The 16,196-nt window shown below is 40.7% G+C and overlaps 1 protein-coding gene across 1 annotated transcript in view; it reads right to left on the bottom strand.

The window, feature by feature from the left end:
• The window catches only part of pde2a (phosphodiesterase 2A), a 100,316-nt gene extending 86,355 nt beyond the window's left edge, over window positions 1-13,961 (bottom strand). The window contains exons 1-2 of the mRNA XM_022748417.1: window positions 13,861-13,961; window positions 13,437-13,527 (exon numbers count right to left, since the gene is read on the bottom strand). Coding sequence (XP_022604138.1) covers window positions 13,437-13,527; window positions 13,861-13,895 — 126 coding nt within the window. The 5' untranslated portion in view covers window positions 13,896-13,961. The remainder of the gene's footprint in view (window positions 1-13,436; window positions 13,528-13,860) is intronic.
• Between the last annotated feature and the right edge of the window lie 2,235 nt (window positions 13,962-16,196).

Genomic DNA, 16,196 nt, shown 5'->3' on the forward strand with positions numbered 1-16,196 from the left:
ACATTTTACAGAGATTTCATGGACAATAGAGATTTATCTTGACAACGCTGAGAGTTATTCAATCAGGTTGCTGGAACGAAAATGTCAGATATACTACTTATATCACGCTCAGGCTGTTTATGGTGTACTTTATGTTCCTTGATACTGCTCACGTGTGGTGCAGGTATAAAATAGTGCAGCATGCAAAAATGTACAGTGCAGTCACTTATAATCATTTGATGAGCAGGTCCATACAGAGACCTGTAGAGGGCCAAGCGCTCAGAGTTAAAAAGGGGCACATGGAACAAGACTTTGAAACGCCATACACCAATATATTTTACAGCATAACCTGTTGAATTATAACAACCCATATTCAAACAGAATGTAACATGAAGGCTTACAACAAACTGGTCATTATGACAAGGGCAGTCAAGGGCAAAGGTACAGCTGCTCAAGCACCCTCAGCTTCCCCTTCTGCACGTGCATGACGACATTACTGCGTCTGCTAATATTTTTTAGTGTGATAGTATTATGTTCGTCAGCATGAATGTCCCACATGTCACGTACTGGTAGGAAATCTTATGTATAAATGTATGTGCATCAAGCGAAGGTTAATTCCAGCTAAAGAATCCAAGGAGTTGTGGTAAAGCTGGTGTAGAAGTTCGTCTATTTTGAGAATGAGTAACTCATAGAGATAATGATGATTTTATGTGATGTTTGTTTGCTTTTTGATATCTTTAGTTTTTAATCTTTCTCCCTTATGTGCTTATGGTCTGGAAATGAAGTGTGGTGTGGATGTTCCTTTGTTAGCAGCCCATCGGTCCTCTGACTGGATTTAATTCTGTCATTTATTTTTCATTTGATATCACAGCCCTCAGGAAGCATTTAGTTAAATTAAATTGTGGATGTAAAATGGATGAGTGGAAAGAAAAAAAAATCCTTCTTCTGTTTTTCTCTTCAGGGTCAAACAGGATTAGCCAAGGCTGGAACACATTAGCTAGGTTTTATGCCATTCAGTCTCCCCCACAGCAACGCCTGTGATTATTTTTTACATGTTGTCAACAGAACGGCTCTGTCAGTTTGGCTCCGGTTTTATTTTAATTCTAATAAACACTAATGCTTAAAGTACCTATAATATTAACTAAAAGGAGTGTGGATACACTCTGTAATGTTTTTTGAACAGTAAACATCTATATTTAAAAGCTGGAGGGTCCAACTCCGATCAAATGTGGCCCACAAGTAGCCTAACATGAAAGAAAGGACACAAAGTGAAGAGACGGACAGAGCGTCAACATCACTCTGACATTTTGGCTGCGATTGCGCTGAATGACACATTAGACACACACACACTGATCTACACGCCTGTCGAGTGTTTCAGCAGTTACATACTTCAACTAGCCCATGAAACACGACATGGCAAGACTCTTCAGAGAGCAGATCGCAATTATGAAAAGTTTAAGAGGATCTAGTTGTCAAGGAAATGTGTGTGTGGTTTGTCTGCACACTAAAAAGAGGCAGAAAGAAAAACACAGCAAGCTGAAGCATAGACCTATGAGAGAGAAAGACAGTGACAGAAAGTGAAGAAAAGCTGTGACAGAGAGACAGTTTAATATAGAGATGCCACTAGTTGAACATTTTTCTTTGGTCGACGAACTGCCAAGTTGCATCATGGGAAAGCAGACAGCAGAGGCATGAAAAACTTCAGTGCCTGTTTGGATCAAGTATGTTGATGTCTTAATCAGGGCAAACTGTGGGTCGACAGCAGGTTGGGAAAATAACATTAACTCTTTTTGAAGTTAATAAAACATCTTTGGCTTCATCAGTCTCTCTTGATTAGTTTCTACTAGTGGCTTCTATTTCGTTGTTGATGCAGTGTGTGCTTGCTGCTCTTGACTTATTCAATCATTTTTCAGTTGTTCTGACTGATACACTTGCAATTTGGGACCAGATGATTTGGCTCTGCGCCGCTGTGTGTTGGCTGCCTGCTGTTGATTTGAAAACTCACACGTCAAAGTGGTGATTGCAAGACCACTTTATGACAAAAGCTGCTAATTAGCATCATGTGTAAAATGGCCCATCCATGTAGTGTTTGTAATTGTAATTTATATGCTTCAAGTACTTTTACACAGTTAATTTTTTCTACTCCTGGTGAGTCAGTCACCATTTTTTTTTTTTTTTGCTTTATACAGTGTTTCATTTAATCAAAAACTTTTTTTCAGAAAAATTCTTTTCACAGTTTCTGTGAGCTCCAGAGTTCATTTTGAATCTTTTTTAATGCTCGAAGAAATATATTTTTTTAATTGAATTTCAGAAATGAACCCAAACAACAAATGTAGTAGCAAAGAAATCAAACCTCACAATGACAAAGCTCTAACTTCACTTTGTGGACCCAGTGTCTTCAATAAGAGACACAATGAAGACAAAAGTACGTATAGGTAGGATGATGTGATTAAAGTTACACATCAAATTTCTTGTCACTGCTGGTAAACTTCACAGGCAAATTCACAAAAACAATTTTCCCACTTTTTTCAGTTTGACGGATCAAACTATGTAAAACTGCTAACACCCATATTTGAAATTATTTTTGATGAGAATCCGTTTAACTTGAAGGTCTGAATGGTTCAGCAATGGAGCAGCGAAGGGGAGGCGAGCTCAGCCTGAAGCTGTGTGACTACATGATTTACTTACCAAAACTGTTCAACCAAACAAATCTTCAGTGTTATCACTGACACAACTATCACAGCCATCATGACCTGTAGATCAACGCTTCAGGGGACAGCAGATACGCCCTGAGGCACTGACTCCTTATCTAAACATTATATAATGATGCTGGGGCTGCATGAACTCAGCTGATATGCCGATGGTGATGCCCCGACGCTATTGGCGGCAGGCTGCTATACGTCCCATTAAAACTTTGACAAACTGTCAGAGTGTGTGCTGAGCTATAACACAGAGCAAGGTCTCGCTTTCCTCCCTAACATTCGGCCTGATGACTCTAACCAACATCCACACCCAACATAACAAACAAATCATCCTTCAGTAATATGAATGCTGCTGGTGTATTTTTCAGTTTCCACCCAATGTTTTCTTTCTCTGAAGTCAGGTGGAACAACAGCTGATTTAGCTTAGCGTCCCACATATATGATGAGTTTCTTCTTGAAATTATGAAAAGCTGCATTATATTCATGGACTAGACATTTACACATCTTCCAATCCATTTATAAAGTGGTTGTTAGGAGTAGTTAGGAGTGAAGACCAGTTTAATGGCCGTTGTCACTAAATGTTGCAATGACAAACTGCCAGAAAAATAAAATCATGCCTGATAGAGTCAGAATGTGTCTGACAAACAAGCTATGCAAATGTGGGACTTACATTCTGCCTTAATGGAGGTATTTAATGTTTCACTTTTATAAGAGAAAAGGCTTCAAGGATGAGGAGACTCTGTCAGTATCTTGGGCAAACTTTCCCAGCAGGACTGGTCTGAAAGCAGGGATGCCTGTGGTGCTGCAACTAAATTGGATAATTAGTACAGTCTCCACACAACAACCTAATTCTTTGACTATATTTATTGGACATTTTGGCTTCATTAGATAGCACAGTAGAGAGAGGGGAGAATGACCATGGTCAGGATTAAACTAGGACTGAATTAACTGTGACATGTCCCTTAACCCGCAAATCTATTATTACCAAGGTTTCCTTGCATGAATAGTAGATAGATGAACAAGTTTATATGCATATAAATATTCATGAAGGTGCTTTGCATTTAGCATCTATGGGTAATTTTGTGAATTAACAAGACCGCATCAAGTTCAAGTGCGCGCACATAAACTTTTGTTGCAATCTACACAGCGCTTTATAGATGAGATAGCTGGACATCAGTGCTTGGACAGTTTTGCGTGCAGAATACAGCTCATTTTTTACATTGACTGTCCATAGAGATGTAGGAGCTCATATTTCCCTTTCAGTTAACTGTCAGTTTCTCCACAGGGATATCTAAAAGCCACTCACATGTCTCGATGTATCCCTCCTGATACAGCTGAGCTTTTAGAGTAAAAGGTACAGAAGCCTGAGGGATGCTGACCTCTGTGCCTATGGAAAATTTTAAGTGTAACTTTGAGTGCATCAATGTGTAGGTGTGTGTGCGTGGTAGTGTGTGTGGAAATGCATGGAGATCGATATCCGTTATTGCCGCGAATTAGATCAATAATGAAGCCAGTCAACCAATATCTAAAAAGGCGAATATAAAGTGATAAAAAAAACACACACACACACACACACACACACACACACACACATTTACCCATGCACATAGACTCATATACTTGCCATACACATGCACCTCCAAACACAAACGCACAATTACCCTCACATTGACCCACACAGACCTCTGTTGAAGTGGCTGGCTTTTGAAATTTCTGTCCAATGGGGAAACTGGAGCATGTCAGAAATACACGAGGGTCAATACTGCAGAATGGCACAGTGCAAGAGTACACTGTGTAGGTGAACCTACCCACACACACACACACACACGCACACATACACACACATACAAACCGAGTGTGAGAGAGTCAGAGAAAGGGACACGCCCCTCCCTTTTAGTTCAATCCCTCAGGGAAATCACAAACTGACACTTCTTTCCTCGCTGTTCTTTCACCCACTTCCTCGGCTTTTTTCTTTCTTCTCTGCCTTTTATTCTCCCCTCTATTCAAGTCTCCATTCAGCAATGCTCTATTACCACAATGGAAGGACCCGCAAATTGAATGGGACAGAAGAAGAATGGCACTAAAACACACAAACAACCCCCAAAAACACAGTGAGACATTAAGAGGGGAATGAAGAGTGAATAGAAAAGTGCACCTTTTTCATCAGGGTTACTGGGGAGTACATTCACCTTTGCTTCCTTCTTTATATTGCTTTTCAGAATTAGTGTGTCTGTCTGTATGTCTATCTTTCTATCTGTCTATCTATCTATCCTCCCCTTATGTTGCTGTGTATTACTCATGCAGCCTCTACTGCCTCTGCACTTGCATCGTTATCGAACTCTGCCTCTCTGGCGGTGAGCTACTGCAGCGATGCCAGATGAATAGAAAACCATCTACTCTTTTTGTAAAAGGAGTGTGGGTAGACCACCCACCTTAAGTTTTAGATAGATTTTATACATTGGCTTAGGAAACAGTGAAGAATTGTTCCATGTTTTTTTTCATTATTTATTTCATTTTAAGCCAAGTAGGAAAAAAAGGTTGTTTTCGCAGTGGGAATGACACCGAGAAGGTGAGATATATGTTTATATATGTACTATAGTTCTGTGTCTATAATTGCTCCCCAGTTGGAACCTGGTAAACTTCACTCACTTTTACATTTTAATAGAGTAAATATAATTTATCTGAAGTACATCGCATAAAATAAAAGAGTGTCCATTGTGTGCTCACTATTATGTCACCATTAGTCAAAACAACGATGATTCATAAATGTTCAAAATCTCAACTGAACTCCCTACAGGGTTTCCTAATGATAGGGCTCATTACCAGCGACTTATTTGCATTTTCTCGCCACTTTCTTAACTTTTCCATTTTTTTCTAACTGTACTCATTAAAAGAACACCTGGCATTACATTCACTAAGACGATCAATGTCCTTTTTCAGCAGGATGTAAAAGGTTTAATGTTTAACTGAAAAAGATGAGCCTCGTTTTTACCACACAGGGACTGGTGCATTAGCATACAAGGGACTGATGAAACTTGTGTCTATAGGTTTCCAGCCTGCAAAGGCATGTTTGACGTTTAGAAAAGATTTCCATTAGGCACCTTAAGAAACAGTTGCAAAAGAAGAACTCTTTCTGCCTACTCGAGGTGAACGATGACTCATCAGTTCTTTCTTTCTTTCTTCTGTTTATCTGGAAACCGTGAATGTGCCCTCTAGCCCGACAAAACCACCTCATGAATTCTCTCTTTTCATTGTTATTCCGGCAAGGCCAGGGATGAATTAGCTTGTGACAGAAGTCATTTACTGTAAAGTAGGCTGTACAATACATGAACAGATCATTTTGCCTTCACTTAGACATACCAATAAAACTTTCAGCACCTTGCTGGACAAACACAACACTTTCATTTATCTGCTACCGAGGACTTGGGCGTGCAGCTGCATAATCATGCTGCACTGTGTATCTGTGTTGCCTAGTTATGATGGTTCAAGAAGTGGCAAGTCACATCATGTACATGTAGCAAAATCTGAGCTAGTCAGATGCAGTCTGCATGTCTTCTGTATAGATCATGGCTGCAATCAATCTAAGCATCTGGATAAGAGCCATGTCCACAGGGGTGTGAGCTCCACATCAACATAACAAAAGTATTTTTTACATGATGTGTAATGGTCGCCATCATTAGATCTAAATTTGTGCAGTAATATTTTGCCCTGAACGAATCACAGTTCTGCTCGTGCTGAGTCTGTGTGGGGAAAATTGACACAGGGACGGATTTGCTTGCTTTTTAATGTTTGCAGTTCATTCATTCATTCATTAACCATACCGCTTATCCTTTTAGGGTTGGGGGGGGGGGGAAAACAGGCCACCAGTCTATCACAGGGCTGACATGTAGAGACAAACAACCATTCACACTCATATTCAGACCTACAGGCAATTTAGAGTCGACAATGAACCTAACCTGCATGTCTGTGGATTGTGGGAGGAAGCCGGAGTACCCGGAGGAAACCCACAAAAGGCATGAGGAAAACATGCAAATTCCACACATAAAGGTCACAGCCGGCAGCCAGGTTCAAACTGGGTGGGTGCTGCCCAATGCACAACCATGCCACTTTTACAGTTCATACAGGGTCAAAATTGTTGTTTACTGCCAAAGAAACCCACACTTTCTCTAGAAAGCACAACCTCTGGCCTGGTCATGTGAAGGGCCATGTTCACAGGTTTGAAACGAGCACTCACCAAAGGCAGAGTTCAGGCAGTGGATAGCTATTCCACGTTGGAGAAAAGGTGGGAAAAGAGAACTGATGGGTTATCACAATATATGGTTTATTCAACAGGAGTGATTTGGGGTTCAGTGTTTCGCCCGAGGACTCTTCCACATGTGGACAGGAGGAGCTCGGTAACGAACCACCACTGTATTGCATTGTATTACAGTAACAAGCATTTAAACTACAACAAACAAGCAAGAAGCTGATTGAAAAAAATGACCTGCTACAACGCTGTGTGCTGCCATTCAGTGTGTATCTGCAGTGTCTGTGAGCTGCTGTGTTCTCTTGCCTTGTTTTTAATTATATTAACTCAGTGAATGTGTTGTGATAATTAGCTATCTGTCTGAATGAATGGAGAGCACTGAAATGCCTTTGGAGACTAGCAAGTCAGCCGGGGGCTTGCACACTGGCAAATATACAACCATACTGTATATTTCACTGCAGGTAAGTGCATGTGGGATAGCGGACTGTGCAAGTATGTGCACGCAAAAACACACACACACACAAACAAGGAGAGAAAGAGCTTACACAATGCCCCGCAGGGATCAACTTGAGATAAAATTCAGCAGCACTGAATAATATAGTCCATTTATCAAAGCAAAAACACTGACTCTGACACACACATATACACGTATATATTCCGTACTCTCAGAGGGTTGTTGTGAAGTGAAGGTGCCCTTGTGTCAGTGGTCATTTATCAGCATACGTGATTCAAAGTGTCGTGGCAGGCAAAGTGCAGTGGTTTCTGCTTGTGTAAAGTTCTTTTCGCTTCTTGCTTTGAACCCTACAGCACATAATGCCAGTCTGCAGCGCCCCTATAATATAAAACACTCTCACCCCTGTGTTTGGATTTGCATCATTTAGCCATGGTGAGCCATTCAACAGGAGAATGCCACAGCGGGAGAAAAGATCAAATAAACAAAAGAACCATATTTTAGCATGTATGCTATATGCTGTGCTAAAGTTCTAAACAATCATCATGAAGTAACAAAAACAGAAACAGTCTTTTTCTGCCTCAACAACGCATTGACTGGAGTGCAAGAGTAAAAAGACTTTTTGTTTTATTGTTATAGAAATTAGGAGCCTCACAAAAGATCTTCAATATTTGTGAGGCACAATAAATCTAATCATGCATCAAATATTCTTGTCATGTTTTCAGTCTAAACTAAAGACCATATATAAAGATGGACGTATTCAGGTCCCATTCAGAGGGGACACCTAGCAGACAGCTAGCAGCTAGGCACCAAGAAGTTAGCCAAATGTGACATTACCCACCTGTCACTCAAAGCAGCACGGCCCCAATTACGCATAACTTTAAGCCTTAATAAAATTGAAACAGGTGAGTTAAAAAATTCACTCCCTGTACAGATGTCATGAAAATTAGCTATCGAGAAACTGTTTTTTGTACCAGGCTGTAAACATGGTTATTTCTGCTATAAAGTTGGGCATTTTAACATGGGAGTCTATGGGGATTGACTTGCTTTTGGAGCCAGGAACTGCAATTTTTGGCAGTTGCATGTTGGCTTCATTTTTCAGCCCTGAAGGTTGCTGCTTGGTCTAAACTTCTCATATGGCATTCACGATTTAAAAGAAAATAAAAAAGTTTTCCCCTTCATGACAACTTATTAGAGAAATGTCCAAAAAACAAAATCAAATTTGTGTACAAGAACTTATTTCTCCACCCATTAATCATATCACAAGCGCCTTAGAATTATCTTTTGACCTTTCGAGGGGCCCGACCCCTATGTTGGGACCACTGGACTAAACAACCTAGAATTTTGAATGCGGGACTTTTATTTATATATTCAAATATTTTTACATTGTGATATCAGCACTTAAGTAAAAGGTCTGAGTGCCTCTTCCAGCACTGCCCATGACTAATGGAAGACCTGATATGTCTTTGATAGTGTACAATTCATTTATACGCCGCAAAAGTCACTATAACTAAAGCCGCTACACTTGAGTCCCTCACTACAGTGGGGCAGTTAAATTGCAAATGAATGCATCCCAACCAGGACTAATGCAGGTAAAACTCTAATGGGCTGAGTCAAAGAAAGGCTTTGATCTTCCCTCATTAAAAAACCTGACTGTTAAAGAATGATGTTGCGAACCTTAAACTGAAACTTGCAAAAAGCCAATTAAAGCAATACAATCATGTTTCACAGAGGGCTCTACTGGGAAGTTCACTATGAAGCAAAACCGGCATCTTGTACTTATCTACAATGGATCCAGAAAACTTCAGCTGCACATAAGGGCTGATGTCTACCGACTTTTGTAGTCTTTTATTTAACAGATTATCATTGATGCATTAAGTTTACTGTCAGATGCCCATCCTGTCTGTCTCTTCTGTCAGGGCCTTGGGATCGGTACTAGTTTGCTGCACAGAGGATGTGTTTTTGCCACGCATAGCACACATAGCAACACTAATGATCAGTGCAATAAAACCAAGAGGAGGAGTGCACTGTTGGTCAGAATTAACTGCACAACTGACCTATGTAATATTTTGTTGCATGGAAAGGATGTTGCTATTTTGCAAAGCATGTGATCTTGTCTTTTTCCCCTGACTTCCCACCAGAGCTGCGTATTTATGTTCAAAACATTCACTCTTTGCCTTCAGTTTAAGGACTTTGTAATTTTTGGTTTCAAGTGTGAGCAAGCATCAGATGAGACATGCTGTGCTGTGCTGTCATCTATATGAAAAGGAAATTCTCTCAGATTATTATCATTACTTTGCCTCCTCCGCTCCGGCAGGTTTTGAGGGTCATCTTATACAAAGGTTATCTGATGGTGTGAACTCATTTACAATCCTTTTTTCCCTGAAAATGCTCTTCCACCACTTCACATATAAATCAGTAGTTTCCTACCTACATAGGTCCTATGTTCCTATACTAGTCCTCTGCTGCGATTAGCGATCATTTCTTTTAATCTCAAGTGTTGATTGCTCACCCATAATGGGATCCATTGCTGTGAGTGCTTGAGCACTTGACTAAATGTGCTGAATATCAAGCCTTGTATTTACTGCTTACTGCTGCATAGCAGACCGCTGGTACTAAGAATCAAAGCAGAGTAGACAAGAAGAAATAAACAACCCAAGGTTTTGCACACAGCTGAAATGACCATGTCAGATCTTGAGGGCAAAACCGTTGCATTTCTTCTTGTCTCCCTTCAAAACTGAAAATGTGGGATACTGGTGGGAGTTTCACTGCTTAATGGCAGCGGACTGTGCCTGTTGTAGCTGCACTTTGTGATGAATTGATCTCTTTCTGTTATTGCTTTTTGGTGACTTTAAATCAAGTTTTGCTTTGAACCAAAAGAATCAGTTTACATCCACTCTTAATCACTAAATTCTTATTCAGTGTGTGAGTTGACTGGCCCGATGTAAAATGGTTTAAAATAAATGGATATGAAAAGACATTTTTGACTCTTCAAAAGAAAAGTCTGTCAGTTGCTAAATCAATAGCTCGGCTGCATTTCTTGTTGTTTTGCCCTTGAGCAAGACCATTACCACCTACCTCCTCACATACTCTATATGAAACTACATGAAAGGATGAAAGGTAAACATGCGCAGCGATTAAAGCCTTCAATAGCAAGAAAAGGAAACACTGCGAGAAATACTATGAAAGCAAGAAATAACATGAATCTCTTGAAGTGTTATGACTGTATGCAGACCAACAAGTGAAACAATGATCTGGCATCACAATAACATATCTTTGTAGTCACATCTGAATAACAATTCCATCACAAGGACAGGCATGCACATGTGGTTGAGCAGACACACACTCTAATGTATGCACAACTAATGCAATAGTCATCACAATATACCACTGGTTTTAAGTCCCATAAGAAAATTCTCTTTTCATTTTCCTCCAGCAGTGAGGTCAGAGCACAGAGCCTCTCTCCCAACTGAAAATTATGAAGCTGTGCAGTGCAAATTTTAGTAGGATAAACTTTCAGCATCCAGTAGCAGCGCTTTGATGTCAGTAAGCTCAGTCTATCTGTGGCGCTACTGTATGGAGCTCCTTCACACACACACACACACACACACACAAACAAAACCCCTCACACATACACACTTGTGTGTACCTTGCATTTGTGTTTGTTAAGTTCAATGTTCAGTCTTGAATTTCAAAATGCTTTTAACACATCGTCTTTACTAAATGACAGCAAACGTAGGGACATCTGTGGCATCTAAATGGCAGCGTGACGAGGATGCTGGATTGCAGGTAATTGTCAGGGAGCTGGTGTAAGGAGGGGATGAGCACAGGTGAATAAACGCACACCTGTCCCCAAGTGTTGCTTCTGATTTTTTTTTTTTTTTTTTTTTTTAAAGGAGCACGCACTTCTTGAGACTCACACAGACTGTACAGAGCGGTCGGAATGAAGCACAGTATAAGTGAATATGGGAAGTTACAAAACAAAAACATACATACATACCCAGACATGCAGAGTTTATGAAACATACACACACAGGATCCAAACAAAACCTCATTTTGTAAAAATTTTGGGCAACTCACTCCCTCACAAACACACGAGCACATAAGCACCAGCCTGATTCACTGACAAATTAATCCTCACATCTGTTCTGCTGGAGACTGAGAAGGGATTAACCTGCTGCTTTCACTGCCTCATTGGCTCACACGCAAATGAACAGACATGCACACCCACACCCACACATATACAGCAATTTTACTCCTATACTGTACAAACATACAAATGCACGGAAGCACAGAAGCATGACAGTATACAGTACATGCAAGGACACGTGTGAGCATGAATGGACACTGAGAGTCTTGCATTCATAGATATCTTCCATCAAATCAGAGGATGAGAGTCATGACATCACCAAAAGAGGGACAAAAAACCTAAAAAAACATATCCGTGTAAACACACCTCAGAGATAAACAGATGTAATTCAGTGGTGTAATTCAGGCAGCTCCTGCAGGTGGCGCTGCACACGCTGCATGTTGGCCAGAAGCCAAATCACAGACAGTATTACAGTACTGGTGGCGCTTCAGCAACGAGCCATTGGCAACAAACCGTTTACAAACACATACAGGCGATGGATGGATTGCGAGGAATGTAGTTGGACAAGCCTTTCAGCAACGTAACCTGACTGAGGAAATGCGTATGTGGAGGGCTGATACACAAACACGTGGAGACACACACAGGACTCCAAAAATAAAGGTTGAATAAATAAAACAAATGCGCCATCGCAATTACTCACCAATCACAAATGACTATAATTATGGGAGAGCACTAAAAATTTCAAGTGACACACACAGACAAAAACACGCACACACACATACAGAGTAATATATATGTACATAGCCTACTGTCATATACAGTTTATGAATGGCTAAATATGTGTGTGTGTGTGTGTGTGTGTGTGTGGGTGTGTGGGTGTGTGGGGGGTCATCAGAGTGTGTGGGTGTGTGTGTGTGTGTGTGTGTGTTTGTGTGTGTGTGCACATGTGCCTGCATCTCAGTTAGTGTTTATCGGTCTAGGTAATTGGATCTGAGCAGTACATGTCGACACTGGCAGCCAATCAAATATTTTTTCAATTTTGCTGCCAACAACATTAAATCCCTCTGCAATATAAAACACAAACACACCCTTGTAATCACACTGTACACAAACTCACACACACACACACACACACACACACACACACACACACACACACACACACACAAAAGCAGCTGCTTAATGGCACGTGTGTGAGGATACAACAAAGCAGCAATTTGAAATTTTAGTTGCGTCACAAATCATAAACACACACACGTGCGCTCACACACACACACACACACACACACATAAGCATATAGCACTTGCACAGAGATGGTTGTGAACTGCCTTCAGAACAAAAATGTCACTGTCTTTAATTTCCTCCCTTTTATGTTTATGGTTGTTTTATGTTTTATCTTTCCGTCTTTTATCTGAGCCCACACACACACACACACACACACACACACACACACACACACACAACCCTTCCAGGCAAGTAATAAGTATTTCACAGACTCAATCAGCAGAGACAGACAGAAAGCTGCAGCAACAGGAGCTGAAACTTACCTCCTCCAGACCAAAGTTCATCATCACCAAAAATAAGAAAGGTGAGGGTATAAGAGGTAGAGAAGAGGTCATCACTGTGTGTGTGTGTGTGTGTGTGTGTGTGTGTGTGTGTGTGTGTGTGTGTGTGTGTGTGTGTGTGTGTGTAAGTAGGAAGGAGAATAAGGCACTAATAGAACAATACAGGAGGCTTTTGAAGGAAAATTACTCATTTAAAAGGGATTTCCAAAATGAAGGGAAAATCAGGAGAGTAGAGCAACCAGAGGTGGATATATCACTCTACCTGTCATTGGACAAAAGGGGATGATTAAAAAAAACTCAAAGGAAGAAGGAAGAGAGAAGAGGGCAATGGGTGTGAAGCATATAGCATCCTGTTTTTCAGACAGTGTGGACAAGAGAGAAGAGAAGAGAAGTAAATCCTACCTGGAGTTGTTCGGACAACGTGGTGGTCTGCCTTGTAGTCAGAGCTGGAGCTGAACTCTCCTCAGGACGCAAAAACACTTGCTGACCGCGTCTGCAGGCATCAAAAACAACAGTCAGGACCTGTGTGTGAGTGTGTCTTTGTGTGTTTGAGTTGTCCGCTGTGCACACATGAAGTCAGCTGTTACAGCCTGGATGATAAGCTGCTGGAAAAAGATCATTTTCATACATACACACACACACACACACACACACACACACACACACCAACTTATCTTTTCCCTGAACTGAGGAGTGCAGGAATTTAAAGAAGTGTGTGAGGGAATGTTGGGGAAAAGGTGAGTGTGTTTCCATGTGTGTGTGTGTGTGTGTGTGTGTGTGTGTGTGTGTTTTTGTGTGTGTGTGTGTGTATCTGTTAAGCCCTTACAGGTCCTTCCCTTTCTTCCTCTCAAGCGCAGTCATGTCATCTCCACCTGTCGTACGCAGAGAGGGCGCTGGAATCACACACACATTCACACACACAGCGACGCACCGATGCACACACTTGCGCCGGCAGGCTGAGACACACACTGACGCGCTAACACCACGAGCTGCAATGCATTGAGCCCAGAGTGAACACAGTCCCTCCTCCTCTCTCCTCCCACCTCTCTCTCTCTCTATCTCTCTCTCTCTCTCCCTCTCTCTCTCTCTCTCTCTCTCCCTCTCTCTCTCTGCTCCTCCTCTGGGTCTTACTGCCTCCCTCAACCCTCCCCATGTTTCACTTTCCTCTTGTCAGTGTGTACGCCAGCAGGATGCATACACACATAAAAGCACTATACTGCAGGCACAGTACAGTGTGGACTCAGTTTGACAACATGGGGAGCAGCGGACTAATGAACCTACTTGCAAATATTTCGAATATTATTTAAAATAAAGCTCATTGCTTTTGAATTTAACATATTTTCACACAAAAAAGACTGTTGGACTAAACTGAATATCACACATATTTTGGAGACTGTCCTCAACACAAAAGAGACGCTATTGTTCCTTCGTTCAATAATTGTTAAATGACCTATCGCATCAACATCCCATTCTACCAACAATCAACGCTGGTGTCTGCAGACTGCCGTTTGCATCCCGTCTCTTATCACCAGGTAACTGGAGTTTCTTTTAACCATGATTATAATCTAACATTTTCCAAGTCATTTTAATGGCATAAACTTAACCAAACGATACAGATGACAGATCATGAAAAAATCTCATCCCAAGGTCTGTTTATTAGCTGTCCTGGAGCTTTGAGTTATATTACAAGAGCTTCATCAGTAGATGGAGTTTACCCATTTGTCAGGGAATTACAGATGTCCATTTTCTTCTGAGCAGTTTAAGACACTTCTCATCCCCAGTGGTTCAACAACTGTGATATAATATGATCAAAAGCCCCAGTACAGCTAATAAATGGACCTTTAGGTGAGATTGTCCTGTTCTTATGTTTATCACAGTTCACAGTAAATTAGGTGTTCTTGAGTCATGCACAGTTCAGAAAAGAAAGTGTAAACTCAAACCCAACAGTTCCTCAAAGTAAGAAGAAAATATGCACAAAAACAAATAAATAAATAAACAAACAAACCACCAGTGTTTGCCTGCAAATGCTATTATTTTTTCACACATATTGATATATTTTTCTTAATTCAAAATAAAACAAAACTAATTCCTGGAAAATGAATCCCTGAAATTCAAAGGCTGGATGAAACCTAATTTAGCCCCACAACCAGCACTAACAGAAACACAGTCACACACAATGCTTATTTATAACGCATCAAAGATTTAAAAGATTTATCTCCACCGCTGTAGCTCTTTACATTTAATCAGCTGGCAGATTCATCATATCAGCCTCCGTCTGCTGCAGGAAGCTTCCCATGTGCCTCTGACAGCGGACTCTCTGAGGTGACATTGCACGTGACAGGACATTTAGCATGAAGACGTACAACAGGTTGCATAGGACTGTCTAATGCTGTCCATCAATGTGACAGCATACCTTACTAAAAGCAAGCTTGCCAGAAGCTACGCACACTTACACACACAATGTCATGTCACAATCACAGAGAAGATGTATGTCTCAAGCAGCGGCATCAAGTCAACACTGGGCTGCTTACAATTTAAAATTCTGAGTGTTACTCATTTTGAGGGATTTTTAGTGTGTTGTGGCTGAGGATAAGAATACAGTTCTGCATATTCTTTCAAAAAGGTGTTAAAAGGGCATTTTTTAAATGTGGATCACTAAAAAGGGGACTGACTGAATAAATGCAAAGCTATCAGAGGCAAACAGTCACTACGTTGGATTACAACCGGCTGACAAAAGCAGCTCCTCTAATTCAAATGAAGTAAGCCGCTTCAGTTCAAATGCTGAAAATTGGCCTGACTGAGAGAAGATACTGTTAATTGTTTGGAAAAACAACCAAAACCAAGTGCTGTTGTGACGTGTTCACTGGAGGCTGAAATTGCCTAAGATAAATGATGGATATTTGCAAACTGGAGAACTTAAGCACTCAAACAAAATCACATTTGATCATGGTCTTAATTAAATATCAAACATATTATAACACATTTTTAACCCGTACTGCAATGTCACAAATATATTGTGTATAACCTTGCCCTCGCACATATTTTTAAGGTGTGACATACTTTTTACAGCCAAACACGGTTTTCCTACAATTTCACCACAACAATTCATTTAAAAGTCTTGTGAATCCTTCTATACATGAAGAGGCAGAGGTACAAAAAGAG

The sequence above is a fragment of the Seriola dumerili genome, unplaced genomic scaffold (assembly GCF_002260705.1).
Source record: "Seriola dumerili isolate Sdu_G_001 unplaced genomic scaffold, Sdu_1.0 BDQW01000122.1, whole genome shotgun sequence".
Classification (NCBI taxonomy): domain Eukaryota; kingdom Metazoa; phylum Chordata; class Actinopteri; order Carangiformes; family Carangidae; genus Seriola; species Seriola dumerili.